This window comes from Mixophyes fleayi, chromosome 4 (genome assembly GCF_038048845.1).
Source record: "Mixophyes fleayi isolate aMixFle1 chromosome 4, aMixFle1.hap1, whole genome shotgun sequence".
NCBI classification, from domain to species: domain Eukaryota; kingdom Metazoa; phylum Chordata; class Amphibia; order Anura; family Limnodynastidae; genus Mixophyes; species Mixophyes fleayi.
The window spans coordinates 181,117,194-181,131,727 of NC_134405.1; the positions used below are offsets into that span (position 1 = coordinate 181,117,194).

General features: G+C 39.5%; 1 protein-coding gene across 1 annotated transcript in view; it reads left to right on the plus strand.

Moving 5' to 3' along the window:
* The window catches only part of POT1 (protection of telomeres 1), a 71,231-nt gene that overhangs the window by 14,120 nt on the left and 42,577 nt on the right, over nucleotides 1–14,534 (plus strand). Inside the window, exon 5 of the mRNA XM_075208926.1 lies at nucleotides 1,977–2,132. Coding sequence (XP_075065027.1) covers nucleotides 1,977–2,132 — 156 coding nt within the window. The remainder of the gene's footprint in view (nucleotides 1–1,976; nucleotides 2,133–14,534) is intronic.

Sequence of the window (14,534 nt, forward strand, 5' to 3'; positions counted from 1 at the left end):
CATAACCTGCTGATAAGCGATGCAAGCACATGGGGTCTGGATCCTTCCAGGAGGCAGCTATTAAACAGTGTGTAGCGCAGCATATATGTCTAATTAATTTTCTAACGTGCTTGGGAACACCTGGAAGCAGCGGTGAAAGAAGGAAAAATGTGAGGAACTGGGAACAATGACTCCTGTAGCGGTTTGTATCAGACACTGTACTTCAGATTGTAGGGGTTTCAACTTGGGATATTAGGTCCTTATGTGACAGCACTGCCTTCATGTGGTGGAAGGAGAGGGGACTAGATACCAATGATAATTGGTGCGATATATCCTCTTAATCTAAGTCTTTCAAGAATCTCTGGAATAATGACCAAAGTAGTTTAGAACAAATATAGGAATTGTGGTAGATTAATTTTATTATAGGCGATTCAACCTGTCTGAGATCAAGAGTTCCTTCCAGTCTGAGTTAATTTAATGGTCTCCAGCAAGGGGGTGAAATAGGCTGTTAATAGTTGCTCACAAGTTTAAGTAATGGATACGCCTTGGTTTTTCAATGTGGAAGGCTGCTACTTAAAATTTAAGTTCAGTTGAACTATTTCTTGAGTAAGTTTTTAATTATTATTTAGATGAATCTAAAATTTCAGTTTTGTCCATATTAATTTTATATTCTAAGATAGAGATGTAAATTTGGAATTTGGTGAAAAGCTTAGAGAGGAATATTTTCATGCAGGTAAATGAAAGCAAGATAACATTGGTGTATACAGCTATTTTATACTCTTGTGAGCCCACTTCAATTCTCAAGGTGTTTGAGTTGGCTCTTCATTTCGCCACTAGAGGCTCTTTCATTACATCATAGAATTGCAAATCTTTAGATTACTTTGATAATTTTTTAGGATGTAAGCTCTTACGAGCGTGGCCCTCCTCTGCTGTCTCTCTACCTATTCTTCTCCTCCAACTTCACTGTGAAAGCTATGTTTGGCGCTACTGGAGTACTGACATTTTTGTTTATTGTTCTTTACTGTTTTACCCTGTATGGTGCACTGTCTGTTTTCTACCTGGCGCTGCGGAAATCTTGTGGCGCCCTATAAATAAGGATTAAAAATAATAGTCCTGTGGTGTAAAAATATAATATTACATACACTGACTGTATAACACTTCACTCAGATTAGCGGCCTCAGCGGATGTCACAGATATAGCTGTGTGTGTGATATTTATATATACATGTAAGATTTCACCTTTTTTATCTTCTTTAGACTTTAATTTGGCTAAAAATACATTAGACTTTGGTAAACCTTTAGCCCACGTATACAATTGCATTCAAATTCTACATTTTAAGATGCAGATTTAAAATTAGAAATCATTACACCAAATAAGATCATATACACTTGCTTTTTTTATTTTTCGTATGGTTAATTTTTTTGTTTTGTGCGTTTGATGTGGTTCCATGCAGTTAAACTTACCAATGGTGCAGTGGCTTGAACAAAATAACTTCCTTTTGTGTCACAGACGCATTAAATAAATGTAGGTTTAACACAGTGAATATGCATATATAAACTTAATGTGTGTTTTTGTTTTGTTTATTATTATAATTTTGGTTTCGTTTTAACATGCAATAAAAAAATCCATTGCAACTGCCACTATGTACATAGCCGAAGATATGTGATACTTGTAATTGTATGGAATAGATACGTTTATAGCAAATGTTCTATATAATCAAAATAATGTAGCTTATTTTTAAAAAGTTTTACTGTCCATTATTACAATAGCTTATAACCACTAGCAACTATGATGTAGCACAACATTTGTAATCTGTATATTTTGTATAAAATACTGTATTGAACAGTTTATTTCAGAGCGATAAAGTTGAGTAAACACATACCTGTAATTAGAAATATTTATTTTAGTTTAGAAATCAATGTCTTGTATGTATTTTGATAGTTATTAGGAATTATGCTGAAGGCGTGAATGGTTTTAATGACCTCCTTTTCTTTCAGGTATGGGATGGTACCAAATGTGCTTCCTTAACATGGAAAGTTTGTGTCGAAGATGATGCCCTTGAAGGAGACAGGGCTTCTATCAATCGGCTACAGAGCATAACCATAGACATTTTGGTGTATGATAACCATGTGGTAGTAGCAAAATCGCTCAAGGTAAACCAGACTTTGAAATGTCATTTTAAAATAAGCTGTGGTATTTTAAAAATGTATGTTGTATTTACATTTTGAGCTTAACTATTGTAAATATTTGAATGCAGTATTATCACATAATACTATGCTTTGGAAAGTGTGTGATCTTTCTGTTTTCCTTTGCAGTCCCTCATACATCTATTCTCTATGCTTTTATTTAGGCCAATTTCTGTGCCTTCCCTCCGTACTGTGTATGCATTCTTCTCTACGTTATTCATAACTGTTATGCACCGTCTTTTTGTAAAATAGGGAGATTTCTATTTCTCCAGTTTAGCTAAAACATGCATTCATAGGTCTAATATGTACTGTAAATGGAGTAAGACCGTGGGGAGACTGTCCTGTCCAGATTCAGTAGAAGTTCCATGGCTGCCCTAGGCACAAGACAGTAGTTTAAAAGGGCGTCCAACTCCTTCACATGTAGCCAGGTGGCTCAGCTGGCAATGCAGGGTATAATATCGAGCTGAGAACAGGATAGGTAGAATACCAAAATGTCTAAGGTCAACCAGGAGTCAAAATATAGGCAGTGGTCCAACTAAAGCAGAGGCAGGCAGAAGTCCAGGCAACAGTCGAAGAAGCTGTGATCAGTATTTAGAAAGAAGTCTAGGAAACGGATGAGCGTAGGCCTCAGCAGAGTTGAGTCCTCTCTAGTGATTAGTTGCAGTGTGATCACATTGCTTAAGTAGATCAGCTACAAGTGGGTTGCCCAATCAACCCAGCAACCTGAATACACAGCTAATGAATGTGGCAGTCTTTTCCGCACCCACCTATCATGCTTTGAGCCTGTGTCTACGTAACTGGCAACCATACGTTCCACATTTCAGAGACATTTTGAAAATAAGATAATTAAGGAGTTTAATTTTAATTCTTAGGACACAGGGAGCCAGAGTACCAACTGGCAGACAGGGCATTGGGAGAAAAAAAAGTGACACAAGAAATGAAGGAAAGGGAGAGGTCAGGGAGCATAGATAGATTTGGGTGTCATCATTATACAGATGGTACAGGAGCTGATGAGATCACAAAAGGATTATGTGTAGGTGTAGAAAAGCAGGTGGCCAAGAATGGATCCTTGGGGAGCTCTGATAAGTAAGGGAAGAAGGGATTGAGCTAGGTAAGGTAAGAGGAAAACCAGGAGAAGTGTGTGTGTTACGGAGGCCTATAGATTATATATAGTTTGCAAAAAGATAGGGTGGGCAATGGTATTGAAGGAAGCAGAGTGGTCAAGAAAGATGAAAAGGGAGAAGAGCACTTTAAATTTAGCGGAGAGAAGGTTGTTAGTGGCTTTAATGAGGGCGGTTTTGGTGGAGTGAAGGGAGCAAAAGCTAGATTGATATGGATCAAGGACAGAGTGAGAGAAGAGGAAGGAGGTGAGACGATTGTAAACAGTTTGCTTGAAGTTTGGAGGCAAAGGGAAGGAAAGAGATAGGGCAGTAATTAGAGGGAGACAGGGTCAAGGAATGAATTTTGGAGCATGGGGATTTGAAACCATGTTTAAAGAAGGAGGGGAAAGTACTGGAGGAGCGGGATCATTTGAGGAGGTGGGCGCAAATTGTCATGAACTGAACTTGTCGTCTTCCCGCTCTCCTCTCTATATCCGTCAACAACATTACCATTTTCTCAGTCCCACAAGTTCACTGCCTTCCTTTCACTGCGCACATTCAATCACTTTCCCAAGCATGTCACTTCCACTTTTGAAACCGCCCCAGGATCAGACTTTTTCAGAAGCTGGAGGCAGGTAAAAGTCGAATCCACTCCTTTGTCATCTCTCATCTGGACTACTGTAACCTCCTTCTCTCTGGCCTTCCTTCCTCCTGCCTCTCCCAACTCAAATACATTCTTAATTTTGCTACTCCTCTTATTTATTTTTTCACGCTGCTCTGCATCTGCCTCTCCTCTCTGCCATTCGCACACAGACTTCCTTTACAATACCGAGCCCACCCAACATCTCCAGCCTCATATTTCTTCCCCCTTTCTGTTCTGCCAATCACTGCTGCCTCTACTCTTCAATCATTAGCTTCTCTCCTGCCGCCAAGAATTCTCTTGTGCTACTCCGCTCCTCTGGAACTCACTTTCTCTCCCAATCATGAGAAAAACACACTGCAGCAAATATAAACAATACAAATTATACTCAAAAAGCAGCTATAAGAGGCACGATTTTGAAATCATTCAGCAGGGAGTGTCCACACCATGTACAAAGTAGGTGCATGAAGTGAAGGATAACTGGAACTCAAAACAAAGTGTTGGATGTTATCCTCCTGTAGCTGTGTTTCCAGGTAGAATGTTCCTGTTCAACCCTTGTGTAACTCTTTGCTATATAAATCTGAATACACACTTGTCGCAAACCACACTTAAAACAGATACACACTGCACTGGCTAATACGGCCTATGAAGGTGTAACCGGATGGGATTTCCTTTCTTCCTTTCTTACAAAAACATGTTTCCTGAAACATGGCATATTACTTCATAAATCAAAAAATGAACAATATGAAAATAAATACATTTACACACCCAGCGCCAGTACTTAACCCTCTGACGTTTCATGCCACAGCGCACATATGTTAAATACACTCATTCACTATGTTTAAAAACACATTCTTCACTGAATGCAGCGGCGCCAGTGCTGTTTTACCTTCACTGCAACTCTCATTTAAACAACTATTTTACACTCTGTGCTAGTGAATTAACGTTGTGTGGCGGACAGAACACTGGACCCGGACACAAAAAGGCTTAATCATATTGTAAAGGTTAAGTAGGGCATAGCTTGTAACCGTCCCAATAAACGCGCGACAGTCCTGATTTGAATGCTCTGTACTGTCATTCCCATAGGGACAATTTTGTCTCGCGGATGGAGAATTTGGGAAATTTTCTGTTCACTGCTGCTCTGTATGACAGAGCAGGTCGCATGGCAATGAAGGTGTTTGGAAGGGAGGAGAGTACAGTGCAGCTTAGCGCTTCATAAATCCTAAGCATGACCCAAGGTGTGACCGCCCCCTCATTGTGGCATAGTGCCACAGAGAAGTGCTTTTTCAGCTAGGAATTCACAGCATTCATAAGCAATGAATTGCTTCCCTAGTGACAAATCAGCGCTCCTCTGATTTCAAATGGGTGGAATTAAACTCTGCAGACAATGCATGCAACGTTTCCTGAACTGAGATGAGCGTTTTCTACTTTTCTGCAACTTGTTAGCACAGAAACAATTGAGCACTTATGAGAAGGCTTCCTTTCTAGTTGGAAAAAACGTAGCATTGCAGCACTCCAATGCGGCATCATCCTAGTGGTTTTTAAAACGGACCTTGTTACCGTATATACTCGAGTATAAGCCGAGTTTTTCAGCACATTTTTTGTGCTGAAAAAGCCCCCCTCGGCTTATACTCGAGTGATGCTTCAAGACCACAATGCACGGCTGTAAGGAGGGTGGTGCCTGCCTCCATAGCTTCAGCCCGCTTAAGGGCTGAAGAGAAAGAGAAGGAAAATATTAACTGAAAAGAGTTTGGTGGAAAAAAAAATCAACTCACAAGAGTTTGGTGCTTGCTGTTAGTTCCGCAGTGGAACGCATGTGCGTTCCACAGACAGGAAGCTCGGCACTTGCAATGCATGAACTGCGGAACTACACAGACAGCCTTACAGACATTCAGGGAGAGAGGGGGGCAACCTGGCTCCAGTCAATACCACGCCCCCTGAAAAATACATCATTGCACACAATTATTTTCATCTTGAGACAGGGACTGAGGATTCTAACGAGTGCAGACGTGACAGGCTGTGGTGAGGAGATTGGTTGTCCACACTTACCTTGCTTTACTTACGCTGATATCTGGTATAAATCCCATGTTTGCCGGCTCTTGTATATTTTATTAAAAAGATAATGCGCTAGATCTCTTTTTATCTTTTCTTCTTGAGTGGGAAATGTCCATATGATGGCGGGAGTTGAATCTACATCTACCATTCCTGCTAAGGGCGTTTTGTCATGTACGTTTTAGTAAGCATATACCCTATGGGGTTTATACACAGAGTGAAGACACGGGTGTTCAGTAGATTATTCATGCACGGGCGTTATTTGGAAGCTTGATTGACAATCATCTTTGTTGGACATACTACACTATTATTTCCTCATATGTTTGATGATTGTATAGTCTAGAAACTTGTCCGGAGGGATCTATTGCATATGTCCACATACAACTCTACACCGAGTGGGCGTACAGGCAGCGCCATATGTATGTATCAAACTTGTTTTTGTCACGACTAGTCTAGCGTACCTGCTATCGTTGGCACTACTCGGAGGAAGGCGCGGAGTCTAACGTGCCCCTGGTGTTCACCAGGGACCCCCGCAAGGAGGTATGGACTTGGCTGCAGGAAACACGCAGGTCGCGGCCCTTCCACGAGTCAGATAGCGAAGCACGAGAGGGATATCAGACAGGCGGGTTCAGCAATGATGCGGGTAATGCAGGTACACAAGGAGGATTCAAACGGGGTGTGAGTCAAGCCGGGTCGATAACGATCTGACAGCGAGGTACAAAGGGAGATCCAAAGGGGTAGTCAAGACAATCCGGGTCACAATGGTCACAGGCAAACGGCAATAAACTGGAGGAAGACAAGGGTCAGGAAACAGATAGACACAGGAACACTGGAACGCTGGAGGACAGGAAAGGACCTGAAACTCTTGCACAGGAGGTGAGGTCAGAGGCACTTAAATAGGGCTGCTAACCAATGCCCTCAGCACTAGTGGTGCTGTAATAGCTGTAGCGCCGTAGCGCTAGTCATAGGGCAGCGCCGAGCGCTCTCTATCTGCAGCGTCCCGTTGCCTAGCAACGGAGACGCTTCTGGGTCTGGCTGGTCGGCCGGGAGGAAGGGGAAATGACGCGTCTGGTTGCTAGGCAACCAGACGTTCTTGTATGGATGGGCGGGCGGCCGCCGAGCGGCGCCTGACAGTTTTGCTGTATGTGTTCATGCTGGAGGTTAGTGGATCTCCATTGATATATAATTGGCTGCATACCTAGTGAGGCGCCACATTAGCGGTTTAACAATTACATTACCAAACTCTTGTAAGTTGATTTTTTTCTCACCAAACTCTAGTCAGTTAATACTTATTTGCCCAAAGTGTCTGAAAAAAAATAAATACAAAAAAAATACAAAAACAAAACGAATATAGCAGTGCAGTCCTATTCAAAAGTTTATATAAATCACTTATAAGAAGATGAACAGGGAGAGATAAATGTGTATTTCTGTGTCATAGAGCGTTACCAAAACCATGATAAGTGAGGAGCAAAGTAGATAACCATGTCCATGAATTCAGCCTGATAATGGAGCCATCATAATAAAATAATATTACAATGACAAGGAAGATTAGACACTGGCTGAGGGCTACAGTAAATGGAGTTCAACAATGAATATTGACTGGTCTGGAATGTAGTAAACTACCGGTATGTACAAAGCTACTGTATGTTATGAAAGATCACAAGTGCTCTTTCCATCCAATTGTAAAGATTCCTGATGGAACATTTCACACTAGCTCAGGAATAACTGCAAAGTTTGGGTTTCACCCTCGTTACAAAATACAATGAAATTTACCAGTAGCTGCTGCATTTCCCACCCTAGGCTTATACTCGAGTCAATAAGTTTTCCCAGTTTTTTGTGGTAAAATTAGGTGCCTTGGCTTATATTCGGGTCGACTTATACTCGAGTATATACGGTAATTTCAAATTGAGGAGTTCTATATATCTGTGGGCTGCAAGCTCTATCAGTTTTACTAATTTAACTAGCTTGCATCCTGATATAAAAATCTTCAGTTTAGCTTCAGTAAACATAATCTCTTAATATCTGCAGGAACTAAAAAGAAACATCCCAAAATATTAACTATTTAACAAAGAGCACTTGTTTGTTTACAGCCGAGTAATTTTGAGATTCTGTTTCTGCATGTGCTAAATATTCAGAAGAAAAGAAACAACATTGCAATTGCATTCAGATTATTTGTGCCCCAGTTAAAAGTTAATTTTAGAGGTTATGTTTATTTATTTATATATGCATAGCTTAATTAAGGATCAGCTTATTGTGAAGTTTTTTTTAGGTTTACCACTTTTTAAGCAACATGCAGTATTTATTTTACACTTCTAGAATAACAAACCATACTTACAAAAATTTATTAATGGGTATCTCCATGTTCCCCAAAATTTAAAGTAGGTTTCTAAGTTCCCAGTCATATTCGTTTATTTACTGACAAACTTTCACTGAAAAAGCTGAATACCTTGTATGAAAACCCATACACTGTACAAGAAGGTATGATCTTGTGTTATAGGTATTCAGCCTCTCCAGTTTCCATTGGTTTGCTGGTGAACGAGCTTGTTAATCCCATTTTACTTTGCAGTATTCAAAAACACTTATCTGACAGCATTTAGTCACAGTTACAAGAAGGGAGGTTTTATGTAAATTCCCAGAATTAAGGTTTTGTCTGGATTCTCTTGCAGATGACTGTGTCAGAACTGCATTAGTATGTCTTATTTCCAGTATGAGGCAGTTTAAATGGTAGCAACTTTCTTAATTCGGGAATATTAATTAAAAAAAATGGGTGGGTTCTGTTGAAAGGAAAACTGAGAAAAAAGTGTGTTCCTTAGTGTAAAACAACCTTTCATTCAGCAGCTTTAATTAAAAACAAACTAGATGCATACCTGAACAATATACTGTACTTGATTATCAAATCAATGTGATCCTCTAGAGACCGATCAGGTAAACTAGAGACACTTCACCAAGAAGATCACTGCTTGTAAAACTTGTAGTGCACTAAGCCACACTCTGGCATGTTTTATTTTCGAGATATCATCAGAGGGAATCGCTCCTTCTGATGAAGTCTCTATGACAAAAAGCGTCAGGGTGTGACTTGGTGCACTACAAGTGTTACAAACAGCGGCCTTTTCAATATTGTGCCTCCTGTTTACCTGATCAGTCCCTGGAGCATCACAGTCACAGAAACAGGATTCACCAAAGGCAGGCACTCCATGCACTATAAAAGACACTTAATTGCTGCAATTATTCAAACACACCAACATAAAGAAAAAACTACCATTCTGATAAGTGGATGCAGATAAAGCATTCAAACACATATTTTCAGAAAGTTACATAATCATCCTTAGGCTTTTATGACCTTTAACAATAGAAATACACCAACCTTCTCTCTGAGTAGGGGCACTAGATAGGGATGCCTTTTATCGCCTCTGCTCTTTAATATAGCTTTGGATCCACTTTTAAGACATGTAGACAAAATAGCTAACTAGCAGGGAATAAAAAGAGGCACGATTGAGTTTAAGATTTCTGCTTTTGCAGATGATATTCTGCTAAATTTGCATAACTTGAGGGTAGCCGTACCCCTTATTACAGAAAGTAACAGAATATAAAGCCATTTCAAGATTTCTAGTAAATGCTAATAAGGCGGAGGCATTGATCTCTTTCCAGAAGCGAAGCGTGGTTGGAGGGATGTTTTCCCATTTATAAATGGATTAGAGGGACACATTTTGGTTTAAACGTACCTCATCTCGTATCTCATCTTTCAAAACTATATGTTGAAAACATTCCAAAGTTAATTAATAGAACAATATTAGAATTTCACTCCTGGACAAACCTTCTTATATCTTTTTTTTGGGAAGGTGTCATCTTATTAAGATTCCTCCATTTATTATAACGTGTTCAGATGCTTCCAGTCATACTTTACAGTCGTAAATTTGATCTTAAAATTTAAAAAAAAGGTTTTTATAAAAAATTATATGGGCTAACATGCGCCCAAGAATATCATTGCTTAGATTACAACTACCTTCCACTCCTAGAAGGATTAACCTACCAAACATTAAAGAATACAATCTAGCTGAAAATTACAGATATGCCATAGACTGGATAAGAGGCACAAACACATATATAACCGTAGTTCAAATATACATCTAATAGTCTTATTACATACCAATCCTGTATATTTCTGGATTATTGTTAGAGATAATCCTCTAATATATTTCGTGTGCAGGGCGTGAAGACAGATACATTTAAAATTAAAATTCTCTCCACCTTATTTCCTTTTTGTCCTGTTTGTTTCTAGTCCAGATTTAAAAAAAGGGCAGTCGTCTGGGATACACAATTCGATCACCCATGGTCTATGCCAACGTTATCAATTCTTAGACGTCAATACACTTAATCCATATCTTTTAAATCAGTTGACTACCCACTTTCCAGACATAGTAATACCACTGTTTATGTATTTCCAAGTAATGAGTTACATTAATAAGTAATTGCAAGAAATGAGATAAAGATAGGCAATTTGCCTTGGATGGTGCACTGACAAGCCAAATTTCTTCTCTTTTCTGTATGGATTGGGTAGAAACTATTACCAATAAAGAAAAATTTAGCATAAATTTTTGAGACGTGGTTACCATTTCCACACACTGGCCCCACATACAAATGATCATTGGCGGATCCAGGGGGGGCGATCGGGGCGATCGCCCCCCCCTAGCAGGGGCTTGCTGCCGGCGGCTGCACACTGTGCAGGTCTGTTCAGCAGTGACAGTGTGCTGCCCGGCTGCTCTGATTGTGTTTTAAACACAATCAGAGCAGCGGGGCAGCACACTGTCACTGCCGAGTGGACCTGCACATACTGTGCAGCCGTAGAAATGAGAAAGGGGGCGGGGCCTAAATCGCCCGGGGTATAGCAATAGTCTGGATCCGCCCCTGCAAATGATACCCTTAAGTCTCCTTTTTAGCCTACTTCTTGGTACAATTTAAAACTACTTGCAGTGTATATATATATGTGTATATATATATATATATATATATATATATATATATATATATATATATATATAATGTGTGTGTGTGTGTATGTAATTTTATTTATCTTAGCTAAAGGCAAGGTGTATCTATTCCTCAACTACTAGAATCGCCTCTCGAGATGTTCGCCTTTAACAGCCCCCTTTCCGGGAAACTAGATATGTTCCACTGTACTCGGTTGCCACCAGTACTCGGATAGTAGTAGTTGTTGATTTACAATTTCCTCGAGGAGTGGACAGAACATTATGAGGTAGTGAGTAACCTTAATGGTATTGTGAAGTAAACTGAGAATCAGATTGGCATTTGCCAGGTGGAGTGGACAGCACACAATAGCTGGTTGTGCGTAACTAAATGGGGTGGTATTGCAAACTGACAATCAGACAGGCAAGGGTTAATGCAGAGTTCATACCAGCCAGAGGTCAGTGCAGATAGATATATAGGTGCAGATCAGTTTAACAAAACAAAAGGTCAGGAGTGGCCAGGACAGCAGAATCCTTTTAAACAGGCTGGGACAGATACAGAAAGACAGAATCAGGTCACGATACAAAGGCACAATGGTTCAAACAGGACTATCGCCAGCATTGGTATGAAGACCGAAAGAGGTTTATAAAGACAATAGCACCATTCATAAATTGCAGGATGATTAGTTGGATTGGTGTGGTAAGTGAATGCACAGCTGAGCTGCCAGACAGAGAGCTGAAGGAAGCTTCTAAATATTTGCTGCAGGAATAGTCTTATGCATGGTAGCCATAGTAATTTTACAGATGACAGATTAGACAAACAGGAGAGACAAATATGTGAACATCATTTATTTTATTCAAAATGTTATCTAATATTCATAAGTCATAACATTTTTTACTTTTTTTATAACAGGAATAACTATGACACATAGTTTTGTTTAGTTTAAATTGTTTTCATATCCAGAATTTTAATTGTGAACTTTTGTGTTATTATTTTGTACTAGAACATCTTATAATAAACAATTTAAAAGCAATATTAACACAATTAAGGCCATACATAATCCAGACATTAGTGCTTGTTTTTTACCTTTTGCTAATGTTCCTATAATTTGTTGCAGTGCAGTATGTAACTGATAAGCTGCTGTGAGTCTTATTATAATTTAATACGTGCTCAGTGTAGCAACAAGTAACATGCTCTTATCTATTTTAAAATATGGCCACTTATGTGTGTGGTGTGTGTGTGTATATATGTGATATATATATATATATATATATATATATATATGTTGTATTCATTACTTTTTTTTTTTTTTTTTAAACTCCATCCCTGAGACAAGTGAGGTAATGCTGCCCCATTGTGGCTTAATGCATTGAATTGATCTACTATTTTGTATTTCCCATGGTTAAATACAGATTATATTTGAATGTAATTGAAAATAAAGCTTTTTATGCTTAGTCAACTGCATTTTGAGCATGCTGACACATATATACTTTAAATCATCATTTGCATTTCATAACTGAAATCTTAAAAAAAAAAAAACTACATCCAAATATTTTGTGTGAGGAAAATGTTTTTGGGTCCAATATATGTTCCATTAATGTGTCTGTTATAGCCAAACCTTTTAGTTTAGAATCAACTAAATTGTCCGTTCACACACACTGCTGAGATCACATCTAAGAGGGTTGTCCACATTGTATAACAAAAAACATGGCTACTCTGTTTTCACACCAAAGTTTTCCCATTCTGGCCAATCCTTTTTGTATGTATGTGTATATGGTGTGTGTGTGTGTGTACGTACGTGTATATAATATTATATATGATATTATACAGTTTTTGGCGGCGTTTCTTCTTAACACTGCATATACATGTGTATCTAGAAAAAGTTATTTAATTGATGTATTGGTTATAAATATATGTATTGCTGAGTAATATAAATTAAATAACTGGAGCTTTTAGTGTAATATCTCTTTATTGAGTTATATGATTTGGTACACAGTTGAGCACATTTTCAAATCAAGCCAGCTGAATGCGTACATGTTTCTACAAAAGATATCGGAGATACATTTTAACCATAGAAAACAAAAAAAAAACCCATAAGTAACAAGGGGGGGATGACCACGAAAAAGAAGAAAAGGGAGGGGGGGGGGACCCGGCGATCCACCAGGGATACGCCAGTTGGTTTTGTTCAATAACCAAAGGGATGGGTTATCAGGGACTTCATCTCCTAATATATCTGAAAAGACTGCTATGACCTGAATCCAAAAGGGTTTATGTACAGTACAGTCCCACCAGATATGAAGGGGAGTTCCCGGAGCTTCCTGGCATCTCCAGCAGACATTTGAAAATCCTGGGAACATTTTAGCTAACTGGATCGAACATTTACACCATCTCGAAATAACTTTATAGTGTGTTTCCAAAACGGCTACACTAGTGGAGCATGCATGTGTGGATTCAAAGATGTTTATTCAATCCGCTGACTGACGGATTTCCCAATCTCTTGTTAAACTGGGTAGAGAGTTATACAAATTCTCAATAAGGAGGGTGTAAATAACAAAAGATGAGGAGGGCAGTTGGAGGCTTGACATAACGATTTGTATGTCGTAAGATCCCTGGAGACATCCTTACGGGGAAGACCTGAAGTCAAAACATGTTTAATTTGGAGAAATCTCCAGATTTCTGAGTTCGGTAGATCCCACACAGCTTGAATTACAGCGAAAGATGACACACCTGTGGAGTCAATTAGCTGTCCGACACGTGTAACCCCTGCTTGGACCCAGGATTTAAATGGACCGAACCCCTCCCCTGGCGGAAACAGCGGATTATCAAAGATGGGAGAGAAAGGAGATATGGGTGAGGGAATATGAGTTCATTTTCTGAGTCTTGTCCACCTTGAAATGGTAGGACCAATTATAGGATGTTTAATAGCAGGTAGTTTGTTCAACCACAGGGTGAACCGGGGCTGCAGAGGGCAAGCTCGCACCTTCTATATTATTCCACTGTTTCTCGCCACTACAGGCCGTCCATTCCGCGATCCTCCCCAGCAGAAATGCATTGTGGTAAGAGGGAAAGTGTGGGGTTGTAGGCCCCCCAAATGTCTACGTCGGTATAGTGCTTCATGTTTGAAACGGGGTCTTTTCCAGGCCCACACAAAGTCCCTCACCACTCGCTGAAGTCAGAGAACCATTTGTCTAGTATATGTTTTGGGAGGGTCTGTAAGAGATAGAGAACCCACGGAAGGATATTCATCTTTATTATGTTGACCCAACCTATCCATGAAAAGGTCTTACCCCGCCACTCTCTCAGGTCTGATCGGAGCCGTGATGATAGAGGGCCGAAATTAAGGTCAAAGAGATGTAACTGGTTACTAGAGATCAGCATGCCTAAATACTTAATATGATGGGGATGCCATTGGAAAGGAAACACTTGTTGGATACCCTCAGCTACAAGAGAAGGCACTGAAATGTTAAGAGTCACTGATTTTGAGTAATTGATCTTAAAATTTGACAAAGAGCCAAAACGCTGGAACTCCTTGACTAAATTTGGAATTGAAATAATCGGATTCGTTACTGTGACTAGAAGGTCATCCGCAAATAGAGCTAATTTGTATTCTAC